This window comes from Myotis myotis, unplaced genomic scaffold (assembly GCF_014108235.1).
Source record: "Myotis myotis isolate mMyoMyo1 unplaced genomic scaffold, mMyoMyo1.p scaffold_m19_p_14, whole genome shotgun sequence".
Classification (NCBI taxonomy): domain Eukaryota; kingdom Metazoa; phylum Chordata; class Mammalia; order Chiroptera; family Vespertilionidae; genus Myotis; species Myotis myotis.
In genome coordinates, this window is record NW_023416318.1 from 35,936,606 (window position 1) to 35,951,394 (window position 14,789).

The following is a 14,789-nucleotide window of genomic DNA, read 5'->3' on the forward strand; positions in this document are numbered from 1 at the left end:
ACATAGAAAGTGAAAACCATTAAAAAAGAGATTTAAAAGTTTAAAACTTCTGCCAACTTACACCTTACACAAAAATAAATTCAAAGTGGACAAAGGACTTAAACGTAAGACGGGAAACCATAAAAATCTTAGAAGACTCCATAGGCAGCAAAATATCAGACATATGTCATAGCAATATCTTTACCGATACAGCTCCAAGGGCAATGGAAAAACTAAGGAGAAAATAAACAAATGGGACTACATCAAAGTAAAAGGCTTCTGCACAGCAAAAGAAAGCATCAACAAAACAACAACAAAACCCATGGGAGAACATATTTGCCAATGTTATCTCCGATAAGGGTTTAATCTCCAAAATTTACAGGGAACTCATACAACTTAACAAAAGGAAGATAAACAATCCAATCAAAAAATGGGCAAAGGACCTAAATAGACACTTTTCGAAAGAGGACATACGTACGGAAGGCCAAAAGACATGTGAAAACATGCTCAAAGTCGAGAGATTCAAATCAAAACAACAATGAAGTACCATTTCACACCTGTCAGGATGGCTATCATCAATACATCAACAAACAACAAGTGCTGGAGAGGATGCGGAGAAAAAGGAACCCTCTTGCACTGCTGGTGGGAATGCAAACTGGTACAGCCATTGTGGAGAACAGTATGGCGATTCCTCAAAAAATTAAAAATGGAACTCCCATTTGACCCAGTCATCCCACTTCTTGAAATGTGTCCCAAGAAAGCAGAAACACCAATCAGAAAGGATATATGTACCCCTATGTTCATAGCAGCACAATTTATAATAGCTAAGATTTGGAAATAGCCTAAGTGCCCATCAGCAGACGAGTGGATTAAAAAACTGTGGTACATCTACACAATGGAATTTTACGCTGCTGTAAAAAAGAAGGAATTCTTACCATATGCAACAGCATGGATAGAACTAGAGAGCATTATGCTAAGCAAAATAAGCCAGTCAGAGAAAGATAAATATCACGTGATCTCACTCATTTGTGGAATATAATGAACAATAATATAAACTGATGAACAAAAATAGAACCAGAGACATAGAAGCATCGAACAGACTGTACAACCTATGAGGGAAGGCCGGGGGGTGAGGGGGTAAGAGATCAACCAAAGGACTTGGTTGCATGCATGTGAGCAAAACCAATGAACACAGACAGTAGAAGGGTGAGGGGGCTTATGCTTGGGGGAGGGGGTGGTGCGGGAGAGGTCAATGGGGGAAAAAAGGAGACTCATGTAATACTTTAAACAATAAAGAATAAAATAAATAAATAAATAACTTCTGCCTTAGCCAGTTTGTCTCAGTGGATAGAGCATTGGCCTGGGGACTGAAGGGTCCCAGGTTCAATTCCAATCAGGGGCACATGCCTGAGTTGTGGTCTCGATTTACAGTAGGGGCCATGCAGGAGGCATCCTATCAATGATTCTCTCTCCCTCTCCCTTCCTTTCTGAAATGAATCAAAAAATATATTTTAAAGAAAATTTAAAACTTCTGTTCAAAAAATGATACTCTAAAGTTATGAGGAACACGAAAGAGTGAGGTTGAAATCTTTACCTTACACCATATACAAACATAACCTCAAAATAGATCCAAGTCCTAAAGTAGGAGCTAAAATTATAAAGCTCTTGGAAGAAAGCATGGCTAAGTCTTCATGACTTTGGCCTTGGCAAAGGATTCTTAGGTATATGACACCAAACCCATGAGCTGCACAAGAAAAAATAAGTAATTTGGACTTAAAATGTTTGTACTTCAAAGGACACCATCAAGAGGGAAAAGATAGCACACAAAATGGGAGAAAATGTTTACAAATTATGTATCTATAAAGATCTAGTATTCAGTGTATATAAAGAACTCTTATAAAAAGACATCCCAACTTTAAAATGGGCAAAGGATTTCAATAGGAATTTATCCAAAGAAAATATGCAATAGCAATAAGCACATGAAAATATGCTTAACATCATTAGTCATTAGTGAAATGCAAAACAAAACCATTATAAAGTACCAATTCACACCCATTAAGATGGCTATAATTTTTTTTTTAAAGGAAAATAAGTGTTGGTGAGGATGTAGAGAAATTGGAACCCTTATACTTGCTGGTGGGAATGTAAAATGGTACAATTTTAAGTAATCCAGGAGATCAGTTATACCTATAGTGTTTTGGGTTTTTTTAATCTGCAGTATTATAAAATATTGCTTTTCTGAGCTAGATGGTGAAGATAGGAATGTTAGGTTGTTCTCTGTACTTTTCTGTACATTTAGAATATTCTAACACAGCCGTTCTCAACCTGTGGGTTGTGACCCCTTTGGGGGTTGAACGACCCTTTCACAGGGGTCGCCTAAGACCATCGGAAAACACTATATAATTACATATTGTTTTTGTGATTAATCACTATGCTTTAATTATGTTCAATTTGTAACAATGAAATTGGGGGGTCACCACAACATGAGGAACTGTATTAAAGGGTTGCGGCATTAGGAAGGTTGAGAACCACTGTTCTAACAGATAATACATAGTTATGTATATTATTAAAATATTTATGAATTTTGTAAGTTTTGCATTTAAACCAGAAAACTAATCATAAAGTCATCTATTAATTTACACATGGGTCCTTAGAAGTGCTTGCCATTCTATAAATTTATCCTTAAGAATAAACCTATGTGATTAGAGCTTGGATTCCCAGTTAGTTTTCAATTTTTTTTTCTCTTAATATTAGCTACTTTAGAATGATAATAATAGGTACTGTTTGTTTAGTGCTTATTACATGCATACCCAATTGTAAGCATTTGCATATGATATTTAATTCTTAAAACAACCCCTTGAAGTAGGTATTACCTACATTTTCCAATGAGGAAGCTGGCTTAGAGAGAGGAAGTAGTTTGTCAAAGTTCACACAGCTAAAAAGTAGTGCAATAAAAATTGGAACTCTATGACTCTAAAGACATGCTTGTAAGCCACTACACTGTGTAGCTTTTCTTTATGTATATAGTTCTTATAAAAATTTTCTAAATAAAGTGTATTGAAAGGGGAAGAGGGCAAACATTATCTGCTGTAGATGATGTCTAGAGTTCAAGATACACAATTTAGAAGCATCTGATCACATTTTTTTCTCTCTCCCATCGACTTAATTCATACCTGACTCCTTTCTGTTGTTATTATTGAAACTCTCCATTCCAGTAAAATCTACAATGAGCTGGACTGAATTTCCAGTGTTATATTACTATAGAAATTTTTAGTGGGAAAACAATTGAAAGTATTGAAATTGGGAAATGAACTAGGAGCCAGCTCAAGAATTCAGATGACTTGGAATTTTGTATACTATATTGCATTTCGCAAAGAACAGAACTGAAGTCTTCTGTTTCCTGATCTTGTGTTGTTGTTATTCAGTCTTTCCTTAAAAAAAGAATCTGATAACATTAAGGCTAATTAATACATAAACGTCATTTTTTTTTTTTGGTCTTTTCCTTTTGCTGCATGCCTCCACTAGATGTCCCCTTCCTCTTTCTAGAATTACCCTTCATAGAAAGCTTTTGCTAGAATCTAGAGCACCTCTTTTGTAATTTTGTTTTTTTACCTAGAATATGACATAGGATGGGAAAGAATAGAGATCCTACCTCCTGCTAAAATCTAGATACCTACTCTCTTTTCCTCAGGAATCATCAAAACCAGTATATTCTAATCTTTTAGACATAACTATTACAGTTGTTTAGTTTATTAATGATTGATGATGGTAAATTTTTGGATAATTTGAATTAAATTGTTTAAATGTCTTGTGAAAACTGTAACAGTAAATTATAGATGATTATAAACTGTTATCTCTGACTTACAGAATATGAAAGTAAAAGTCTGCCACTAAGAAATGACCATGAGAAAATAAATGGCTGGCACCAGTATCTAAATGTTTATCTAGTTGTAGATATCTATATTCTTTGGTGTTTAGGCTAAGCTTGTTTTTTAGAACCCAAAGTCTGCCAATTCTTATGACCATGTTTGTTGATAATACTCTACTAGAATCTGTTGATGAGGTGTCATAACATATAAGGCTCTTATTACTCATCAGAATAAATTGATTTACTGTCTTACTTGAAAATATTAGATTTATTTTGTTAAAATTATAATTAATAGCCTTGTAGTCTTGTTTGGAGGCTTTGAAGGAAAGATGTAATTGTGCTGGTATAGATGTGCCCATAATTTAATTTTTCTGTTTATGGATTGTGGGTTTTTTGTTTTTTTATGTTCTACTTTGGAGAAAGATAATTTATGTTTTACCTTCTTTATTTTCTAAGGAACTGGCATTTGATCCATATGAATCATATGCTCGAGATATTTTACGACCTGGTTTTCATGATCGTTTCCTTAGTCAGTTATCAAAGCCTGGAGCGGCACTTTATTTACAGGTATAGTTATTTTTAAATCAAGATATATGATATCTGAAAACTAAACTTAAAAAAAATTAAATCACTTTGTTTTCTAGTCAATAGGCGAAGGTTTTAAAGAAGCTGTTCAGTATGTTCTACCCAGACTGCTTCTAGCCCCTGTTTACCACTGTCTACATTATTTTGAACTTTTAAAGGTAAGAAAAGTATTCAATTGTGATATAATTTTTTACCAACTTGTGTATCAATTATTATGTGAGCACCCATGGACATTAGTCTGTATCTGTTTTCTTTTTCTAGTTAAGAAGCAAATACAAATGAATCTACAAAAAAGTGGCATATTTTCTTCAGTTTTAATAGTGAATTTTAAAGCAACAATCAGATATTTTTTATCTTGTGTCCTTACATTTTGTTTACATTAATGGTTATTTGGAAACAACATTGGATTTATTTATGCATCCAAGTAACCCATTTTGGGACCTCAGCAGATTTAGAGACTTAGATAGTATGAGGATAAGGCCAAATGGGGAAGATTTATTACCTAATATTCGTAGCTCAAGTTTGCAGCTATCTCTATAAAATTGTTTATCTTTACTTTAGAAACAGTGAACTATGTATAACCCCAGTAAAAATTCACCATGTTATCACAGTTCAAAAATACTCAATTTCAGAAGCACTGACTAAAAGGAAAGGATTCTGCTCCCCCCCTTTTTTTCCTGTTATATACTGAAATTAACTAGGAAAAGGGGGAACCTTACTATATATAAATTATAATTCAGTAGTGTAGCTCGAAGATAATTACCTTTTAAATATTTTATGTATCTAATGATGTCGCCTTTAGATTATGGATAGCCCTGGCCGGTATTGATCAGTGGTTAGAGTATTGGCCCACGCACCAAATACTTAAGTATGGAATCATGGGAAAGGATTACAGATAAAAACTGAGAACTGCGAGGTGCCGTGAGTGGAAAACTTAGGATCAAGAACTGAGAAATATTAAACACAGGAGATTTTTTTCCTCCCAAAGTAGTCTCTTTTTTTCAGTGCTATGTAAAACAAATTGGTAAAGGCAAATATGAATCATGCTACCTCATTTAATTTAAACACCCACTAATGGCCTTCACATGGTGTGCCAAAAACTCTCTGTGAAGAAATATGCTCTGCAGTCCCCTTTTACAAATACCTTGTGTGCATGTGTTAATGGCTTTGGTTTGCTGCCTTTCCATTTTGGAAACTGGACGATATCAAACATCTTCTACTCTAGACCATTTTTCTTCTACTTTTTTATGTTGTGCATGCATTTGGTTTAAGTGCTATATGCTCAAGACCATTTTTTACACTGTCCATGAGCTGATGTGTTAATACCAGCAATAAGAAATTTAGAAAACATAACTTCTCTCTGAGTCTCATAAAAATAACCCCAGTAGAGGTCTGTCTTGATTTTATTCCCTTGAACTGGCTTTCTAAATTTAGAAATTATCCTCATATGATGAGCTCAAAGCTGTGAGCTAAATGGTATTGTATCTGACCATAGATGTTGAATATCTAAAGTTAAATATAGAATAGTGTAATTTAGGAGCTATTATAAGTAAATACCTAATTATTGTCCTATTCCAATCTTAAATAAACTAAACTGCTGTGAGGGGCATTTATAGTTTTGGTAATTTTCTCTCTAATAAGAAAAAAAATTATTTTAAAAGGTATTTTATTTTCATAAGGAGAGATCCTTATATTTTAAAGTATTAATTTCCTGCTTAAAGTTTCAAACTCCTTGCTGCACTTCAGATTTTAACTTGCTTTTACATTATTCTTGCATTTTGACCATTTTTCTCTCATTTCCTCTCCTTTTAGAACTCCAGTTATGTATATTGGTTCTACTACTTTATGTTGTTCCACAAGTCTCTGAAACTTCATTTTTCTTAAATCCCTTTTTCTCATTTTCTTGAATTTGGTAATTTGTATTGATCTGTCAATAGAATTGTTAGTTATTATACTTTAGAATTTCCATTTGGATTTTGTTTGATAGTTTCCAGATAATCCCTATCTATCCACTTAATAAGACCATGTTTTCCTTTAATTCTTTGAACATGATCATAAAAGCCACTTTGAAGTCTTTCCTAAATCCAACCAACCCTCTGGGCCCATTTGGAGTCAATTTTTATAAATTGACTTTTTTCCCCTGAATATAGGCTGCTTACCCTCCCCCCCTCTTTTTGTATGTGTGCTAGATAACTGGATTTTGTTGTGTTGAGGATTGTTGGTTTTTTTGGTTTTGGATTGGGGGATTCAGTGTGTGTGTGTGTGTGTGTGTGTGTGTGTGTGTGTGTGTGTGTGTGTGTGTGTTGTTGGTTTTCCTGAATTAAATTGAAAATTCGTTTCTTCTGTGTTGTGCAGCAGATACCACAACCTCTGTTTACTTTTACTTTCTCTTTTCCAATTTATATGCTTTCTATTTTTACTTCTTGTCTTATTCCTGTGGCTAAAACTTCTAGTGCTATGTTGAACAAGAGTGGTGAAAAGGGACATACCTGTCTTGTCCTAGATCTTAATGGAAACATTTTTAGTTTTTTCCCATTGAGTATGATGTTCGCTGTGGGTTTGTCATGTATGTTCCCCTCTATTCCTACTTTGCTGTGAGTTTTTATCATAAATGGGTGCTGTATTTTATCAAATGCTTTTTCTATATCTATTGATATGATCATGTGGTTTTATCCTTCAGTTTGTTTATGTAATATATCACGTTTATTGATTTGTGGATATTGTACCAACCTTGCATCCCTGGAATAAATCCCACTTGATTATGGTATATGATCTTTTTAATGTTTTGCTGGATCCTGTTTGTTAATAATTTGTTGAGAATTTTAGCATCTATGTTCATCGGAGATTTTGGCCTATAATTTTCTTTCTTTTAGTGTCTTTATCTGGTTTCGCAATTAGGGTAAAGCTGGCCTTGTAAAATGACCTTGGAAGTCTTCCCTCCTCTCTAATTTTTTGTAATATTTTGAAAAGGATAGGTGTTCATTCTTCTTTTAATATTTGATAACTTTCACCTGTGAAGCCATCCAGTCCAGGACTTTTGTTTGTTGGAGATTTTTTAATTACTGCTTCAATTTCATTAGTTGCAATCTATCCATATTCTCTGATTCTTTCTGATTTAGTTTTGGAAGATTGTATGTTTCTAGGAATTTAACCATTTTATCCAGATTGTCCAATTTGTTGGCCTATGATTGTTTGTAATATTTTCTTACAATCCTTTGTATTTCTGTGGAGTCAGTTGTTACTTATCTTTCATTTCTGATTTTATTTATTTGGGGTCCTCTCTCTTTTATTCTTGATGAGACTAGATAAAAATTTGTCAATCCTGTTCATCTTTTCAAACAACCAGCTCTTGGTTTCATTGCTCTTTTGTATTGTTTTTTAGACCATTTCATTTATTTCTGCTCTGATCTTTACTATTTCCTTTTTCTACTCACTTTGGGCTTCATTTATTGTCCTTTTTCTAGTTCCTTTAAAAGTGTAAAGTTAGAACGTTTATTTGAGATTTTTCTTGTTTCTTGAGGTACCAGTCAGGTTCATGGGTACCACTAAGTGGGGGGAATGGCCCCTGCTCCAAAGCTACACCACTCAGTCATTGACATCTCCTGAGTCTGTCCATACCTCTACACCCTAGCCCAGGTAGATGACTCCTCAGGAGGGCATGAGCTCTGCAGGGTGGGGCAACAGGGAATCCAAAGGGTGGGACTATTGCATTCCCCTAGGCCAGTGGTTCTCAACCTGTGGGTCGTGACCCCTTTGGAGGTCGAACGACCCTTTCACAGGGGGTCGCCTAAGACCATCGGAAAACACATATATAATTACATATTGTTTTTGTGATTAATCACTATGCTTTAATTATGTTCAATTTGTAACAATGAAATTGGGGGTCACAACATGAGGAACTGTATTTAAGGGTGGTGGCATTAGGAAGGTTGAGAACCACTGCCCTAGGCTGATACCATATGGAGGAGAGTACCACCCAAGAATAATGGCATCTGCTAGTGTTGGAGAGGGACTAAGCACAGGGGTCCTGGCAGCTGTCTCCCTAGAGCCACAAACCCCAGTCTCTCCTCATGGGACTCCAGTCTGCTCCCACTCTCTCAGCCAGAGCCTAGGGTAAGTGGCTGCAAATGAGATTTTGTGTGTTGGACCTTTACGAGGGTACCTGTGTCTCTATGACTCCTGCTTTTCCCTGGCAGACAGAATTCCCTCTGATTTTCATGGCCAGGAGTTATGTGGGTGCCTCTTCCTGGCTCTGGTGCTCTGGGATGGGGAACCAAGCTTGGGTTTGAGACCCCAGCTCCTCAGGAGGAACCTCTGCAGCTGAGATATCCCTCTTCAGTCTCTGCCCTTCCTACCAATCGCAGTATGGCTTTTGTAAATCCTTGGTTATAAGCCTTCTCTTCAGCTATTGTTCAGTTGGTTGTTCAAGTTGATTGTTCTATATTTTAGTTGTAATTCCAATTTGGTCCTGGCAGTAGGTGATTGTAACATTCATCTACACCACCACCATCTTGGATCATCTCAGAGTGCTTTGATTTTTAATGGCAAACCTATAAAGTAGGCAGGACAGGCTTTTTATTAAAATACTAAAAAACTCATCTGACAGATGAGAAATATGAAGCTAAGAAATCAATTAATTTGCCCCAAGGTCACACAGAAGTAGAGTTAAAATTTGATCCTTAATTTTGTGTCAAGTTTCTCTCCATTATATTGCGTATTTTTCTGTACATTTATCTTTTTTATCATTCCATTACCTACAACATTAATATTGGAATCAGAAACCTAAGGCTGAATTCCACACTGAAAAAAAAAAAGCTCACCTATGTGCCTACTTCTGTTCAGAGTCCTATGAAGTAAAAAAAAGTGTATATCACTCATTTCTTTTCAGTAATATGCATCTGAGAAACTGCACATTACTGCCTGTCACAAGGTTGTGAATTCTTTTAATACTCCTTCTACTCTTTTTTTTTAAATGTGGAAAAACTTGCATGTTGATATGGATAGTAATATATAAAGAAGAAAAAGAATTTTAATATATTTTCACATGTTTAAAAATTTTATTGTGGTAGGAAGAACCAATGTTAGCTTTATCCTTAAATGAAATGAGCTTATTTATTTATGTATGTATGTATTTAGTCCAAACTGTTCTCCTAGCTTAGATTTGTCATTTTCACTTTACAGCAATTAGAAGAAAAGAGTGAAGATCAAGAAGACAAGGAATGTTTGAAACAAGCAATAACAGCTTTACTTAATGTTCAGAGTGGGATGGAAAAAATATGTTCTAAAAGTCTTGCAAAACGAAGACTTAGGTGAATATTTTTGCTTTTTTATAATCCTTTTTTTCACCTTGAATATTATGGTATAAATTCAGAGATCCCAGTTCCCTTCTCAAGTAAACAATGAAAAAATAGTTTTAGTGACAAGCTTGGTCTTTCAGAGGAAGTGACATCAAAGCCAAGAGAATTTGTTATTGTTTGAAAAACCTTTCATATTGTGCATTTTCCTTGCATACTCCCAGACAAGATCTCCTGAGAGTCAACTGGTAAGCTCAAGGAGAGATAGAGCAAATGTATTGGATAGATTTATATCAACATCATTGTTCTGTCAAGGTATCCCTTATTTTAGGGAGTATATAATTTGAGGCATTAATTCTGATACTATTGCTTCCAGTTTCCTAATGATAATATGTGCATGTTTTTTAACTTTGGGTCTTTTTGAGCATTTCTAAATATGTTTTAAACCTCTTAAGTTACTGTTTTTCACTATATTGGGCTACTTTCTAATATTTGTTATTCTAAATATCTATAGCCAAGGTAGAAATAATTATTCTGTAGCTGAATTTATAAGGCAGAATTTTGTCCATAGTCATTTTTCTTTTTAGAGCACTAAAAGAAATGTCTCTATTGTGTTGCTTGTTTCCAAAATTGTGCAATTTTGTAACACTAACATCTTTCTAGAATTAGTGAAAACCTTCCCAACGTAACTTTTTAAAATATACTTTTACATTGCCCTTTATTTACATGAATTTTAGGTTCTCTGTTGTCTGTGTACTAATAATGTTTTTTCCTTTATCCCAGTGAATCTGCATGTCGGTTTTATAGTCAGCAAATGAAGGGGAAACAACTAGCAATCAAGAAAATGAATGAGATTCAGAAGAATATTGATGGTTGGGAGGGAAAAGACATTGGACAGTGTTGCAATGAGTTTATAATGGAAGGAACTCTTACACGTGTAGGAGCCAAACATGAGAGACACATATTTCTCTTTGATGGCTTAATGATTTGCTGTAAATCAAATCATGGGCAGCCAAGACTTCCTGGTGCTAGCAATGCAGAATATCGTCTTAAAGAAAAGTTTTTTATGAGAAAGGTACAAATTAATGACAAAGATGACACCAATGAGTACAAGCATGCTTTTGAAATAATTTTAAAAGACGAAAATAGTGTTATATTTTCTGCCAAGTCAGCTGAAGAGAAAAACAATTGGATGGCAGCATTGATATCTTTACAGTACCGGAGCACACTGGAAAGGATGCTTGATGTGACAATGCTACAGGAAGAGAAGGAGGAGCAGATGAGGCTCCCTAGTGCTGACGTTTATAGATTTGCAGAACCTGACTCTGAAGAGAATATAATATTTGAAGAAAACATGCAGCCCAAGGCTGGAATTCCAATTATCAAAGCAGGAACTGTTATTAAACTTATAGAGAGGCTCACATACCATATGTACGCAGGTAAGAAATAAGAAGTTGCCTGTGACTTTTATTTTCCTGCTTCAGGCTGATTTTCTCTGCTGCACTGGTCATTGTGCCTAAAATAGAAAGCAAACTAACACAAGACCTCCGCATTATCAGAGTTCTTTTTTTTAAAAATTGAAAATACTGCCATTTATATTTCTTCGAAATTTTATACTTTTTCCTATCACATTTACATATATTATTTTAACTTTACAACTAGAGTTATAAATGAGAAACTAAATGTCACTTAGCTAAATTTACCCAGTTAGAAAATGGAAGCAACAAAACTAAAAGTAGTGATAAATCATCATCATTAGGGTCTTTCTTGAAACTTTTTTACATCTCTGCCTTTTTTTTCTTTCTGTTACTGAGATTATAAAATCAGTTAAAATATTACTATACATCCATCACCAAAATTGTGTTAGTAGTACAAACATACACAACATTGCTTTTTCTTAATTTCCATTCCTAAAAATTAACTAAATTTGGCAATCCTGGAAATCATTTAAGTTTTCAGTTTCTTTGTTTGTTTTGCTTTTTACAACTGCTATTATTGAAGAAAACAGTTTCACCTTAGCAGGGCAATTTTTAAAGACAAACATGTCCAAAACACCTACGAAGATTGCTAGAGGCCGAATTAAATATAATGTTTAAGAGGTAAGGAATACATATAATGATTCGTTTTTAAGTAATTTTATTTCTTCTAATAAAGTTAAGTAACAAATGATAATCTAATGTTCTTCAACCTTCAACTTCCCTACATACTAGGAGGTTTGATAATTGTAAAATACTATAGAGTGTGGTATAGTAGAAAGAGCATTGAATTTGGATTTATACCTTCACTCTATATAGTTCCTTAAGGTCTCAGAACCTCAGTTTTTCATCTCAAAAATCAGTGTGACAACAGCTACCTTAAAATATGTTGGAAAGAGTAAGTGAAATACTGTATGTCAAAGCTCTTGTAAATATACATGCAAACTTATTTTCAAAGAATGTTTTTATTACCAAAATATATAAAATCAAATGTATTATTATTAAATAGTTGAAAGTGGATGTTAACCTAAATCTCCATACTTCTTGCTTAAATATATTCTTATCTCCAGAAATGTGTTTCTGGGGAAATCTTTTTTCAGTTTTAAAGTCCTATAAGTGGGTTCTCACTTCTCTTTAGAAACAGTTTTGGAACCAGTTAAATTAAGCTTTTAAATATATCCATTAATCCACTGTAATAAAGGTGAATAGTATTTGATATTGTTAATCAATTTGATGTATTAAATGTCCAGTCAGAACTATTTGTATGTCCTGGAAATTATCAGGGCCACCTTGCAAAAATGTAGAATTAGGTTAGAATATTTTTATAAGTGACATCAAAGCACTTTATAAATACAAAATTGTTTAATTATCTCCACATGTCTCTGGGTTGAGTAAGCCAGTGTTTTGTTTTTATTTTTTATTTGTCCTCTAATTGGTAGTTCTTTTGCTAGCCTTTTTCATGGCAAAATAATAGTGTTTTCCATAAGCTAATTTTAAAAGCAGTTTGGCTTTTAAACTAAGCCCATGGCTGAAATATGATGAATATAGTGAAAGAAGACTAGTCTGGGATTCCAATTTTACTATTGATTTTTCACTTAGAAACTTCTATAATTAATGTATGTATTTTACTGACGCTGAAATAAGTAAAGGCACAGGAAATTTAAATAAGCTGCCTAGGATTTTACATATGAAACTGTTTTTGAGAGAAGGTACAATTATCAGTAATTAATATAACTTATATATTTAGTTGTTTTTCATTAACTTCTCTTTAAGATCCAGAATACAACTACAAAGATGTTTTATTAAATTACCCAAAATTTGTGGTTGCAAAATACTTATTTCTTTGCTACTTTTTTCTTTTATTGTTTAAAGTATTACAAATAGTAGAACATATGTCTCCTTTTTCCCCTATTGACCTCCCTCCAGCCTCCCTCCCACCCCCGGCACATGCCTTCACCCTCTTAGTGTCTGTGTCCTTGGTTATGCTTATATGCATGCATACAAGTCATTTGGTTGAAATTTTTTTTTTTAATATGTATTTTATTGAGGTTTTACAGAGAGGAAGGGAGAGAGATAGAGAGCCAGAAACATCGATGAGAGAGAAACATCGATCAGCTGCCTCCTGCACATCTCCTACTGGGGATGTGCCCGCAACCCAGGTACATGCCCTTGACCGGAATCGAACCTGGGACCTTTCAGTCCACAGGCCGACGCTCTATCCACTGAGCCAAACCGGTTTCGGCATGGTTGAAATTTTTAAGGTTATAAAAGTTCAATTTGTTCTTTTTGACACATCGTTCTGATTTTTAAGTGTCTTAGAAGATTCACAGAATTTTTTAGCTTAAGCTTTCTAAATTGTCCATTTTATTTTAAAAATCTTTGAGTTCTTATACTGTTTAGAGTAAAATTAATTCTCCTAATCAATAGTAAAACTCCTAAGACAGAAGTTTTACTATCTTTTCCTATAGAGAAATATAAATTGCAAATGCTGAAGATTTACAAGTGTTTATTATCATAACTCAGTGGTATTTGAACTGGAAGACATTTGATTCCAAAATTTGTAATATAATTGCTTCTATAAAACTCAATTGTTAATGATTAAAATTTTATTTATTTAAGTTGCATGCTGTATTTCACAGACCTAACATAATTACTAATAAGTAGTTGCAGAACTACAATCAAATGTTTTTTTCTGGAGAACTGCCTTTATTTAATTATTTTGAAAGAAGACACTTTTTTCACTTTATGGACCTTTTTTATTTTTATTTTTTGAGGACACTTTAAAACTAACAAAATTTGAACAAGCATAGCTGCCAGTTTTTCTATAAAGTTGGCAGTCTTAATGTACATGCTAGCCATGTCTGTGGACAAAGTACTTTTGGCATGGTATTATATTAGCTACTTTTGATAGTTGCTCTCATTTATATTAATTTTTAGCTTTTGAATAGAGTGATATTTTAAATGGTCATCTTTTTAATTAATATAAAATACTTAAATTTCTAGATTTATAGAACTTTGCAAAGTTAAGTATATAAAAATTTAAAGTGACAAGATTGTCTTTTTTTTTTAAGTTTCTTAAAAATTCCTTTCCTTAATTTCTTAAAGAATAAAATGCCAATTTTGGTTTTAAAAGTGTGTGGCCAAGTTTTTTAACATTTTTCTTTTCCTCTTTTGAGGTTTAATTTACACTGTTTTATCTTACGTCCTTAATGTATTAATGGTATAAGTAGAATCCACAAGCAGCTTTTGTGAGTTGTGTTTACAGCACATACAAATTAGTAGTATTTGTTTGTTTGGGCTCTCTGTAGGGTCTGTTACTGACTGTATTACTGCCAATAGAGTGTGCTTTTTTTTTTTTTTTTTTAATATATTTTATTGATTTCTTACAGAGAGGAAGGGAGAGAGATAGAGAGTTAGAAACATCAATGAGAGAGAAACATCGACCAGCTGCCTCCTGCACACCCCCTGGGGATGTGCCTGCAACCCAGGCACATGCCCTCGACCGGAATCGAACCTGGGACCCCTCAGTCCGCAGGCCGACGCTCTATCCACTGAGCCAAACCGGCCTCGGCTAGAGTGTGCTTTTAA

At 34.0% G+C, this 14,789-nt stretch overlaps 1 protein-coding gene across 4 annotated transcripts in view; it reads left to right on the plus strand.

Annotated features, from left to right (window-relative positions):
• SOS1 (SOS Ras/Rac guanine nucleotide exchange factor 1) overlaps positions 1–14,789 on the plus strand; it is a 110,705-nt gene that overhangs the window by 57,683 nt on the left and 38,233 nt on the right. For all 4 annotated transcript variants that reach the window (XM_036334785.1, XM_036334784.1, XM_036334782.1 and 1 more), the window contains exons 7-10: positions 4,304–4,414; positions 4,492–4,590; positions 9,614–9,741; positions 10,510–11,165. In XM_036334785.1, the coding sequence (XP_036190678.1) occupies positions 4,304–4,414; positions 4,492–4,590; positions 9,614–9,741; positions 10,510–11,165 (994 nt within the window). The remainder of the gene's footprint in view (positions 1–4,303; positions 4,415–4,491; positions 4,591–9,613; positions 9,742–10,509; positions 11,166–14,789) is intronic.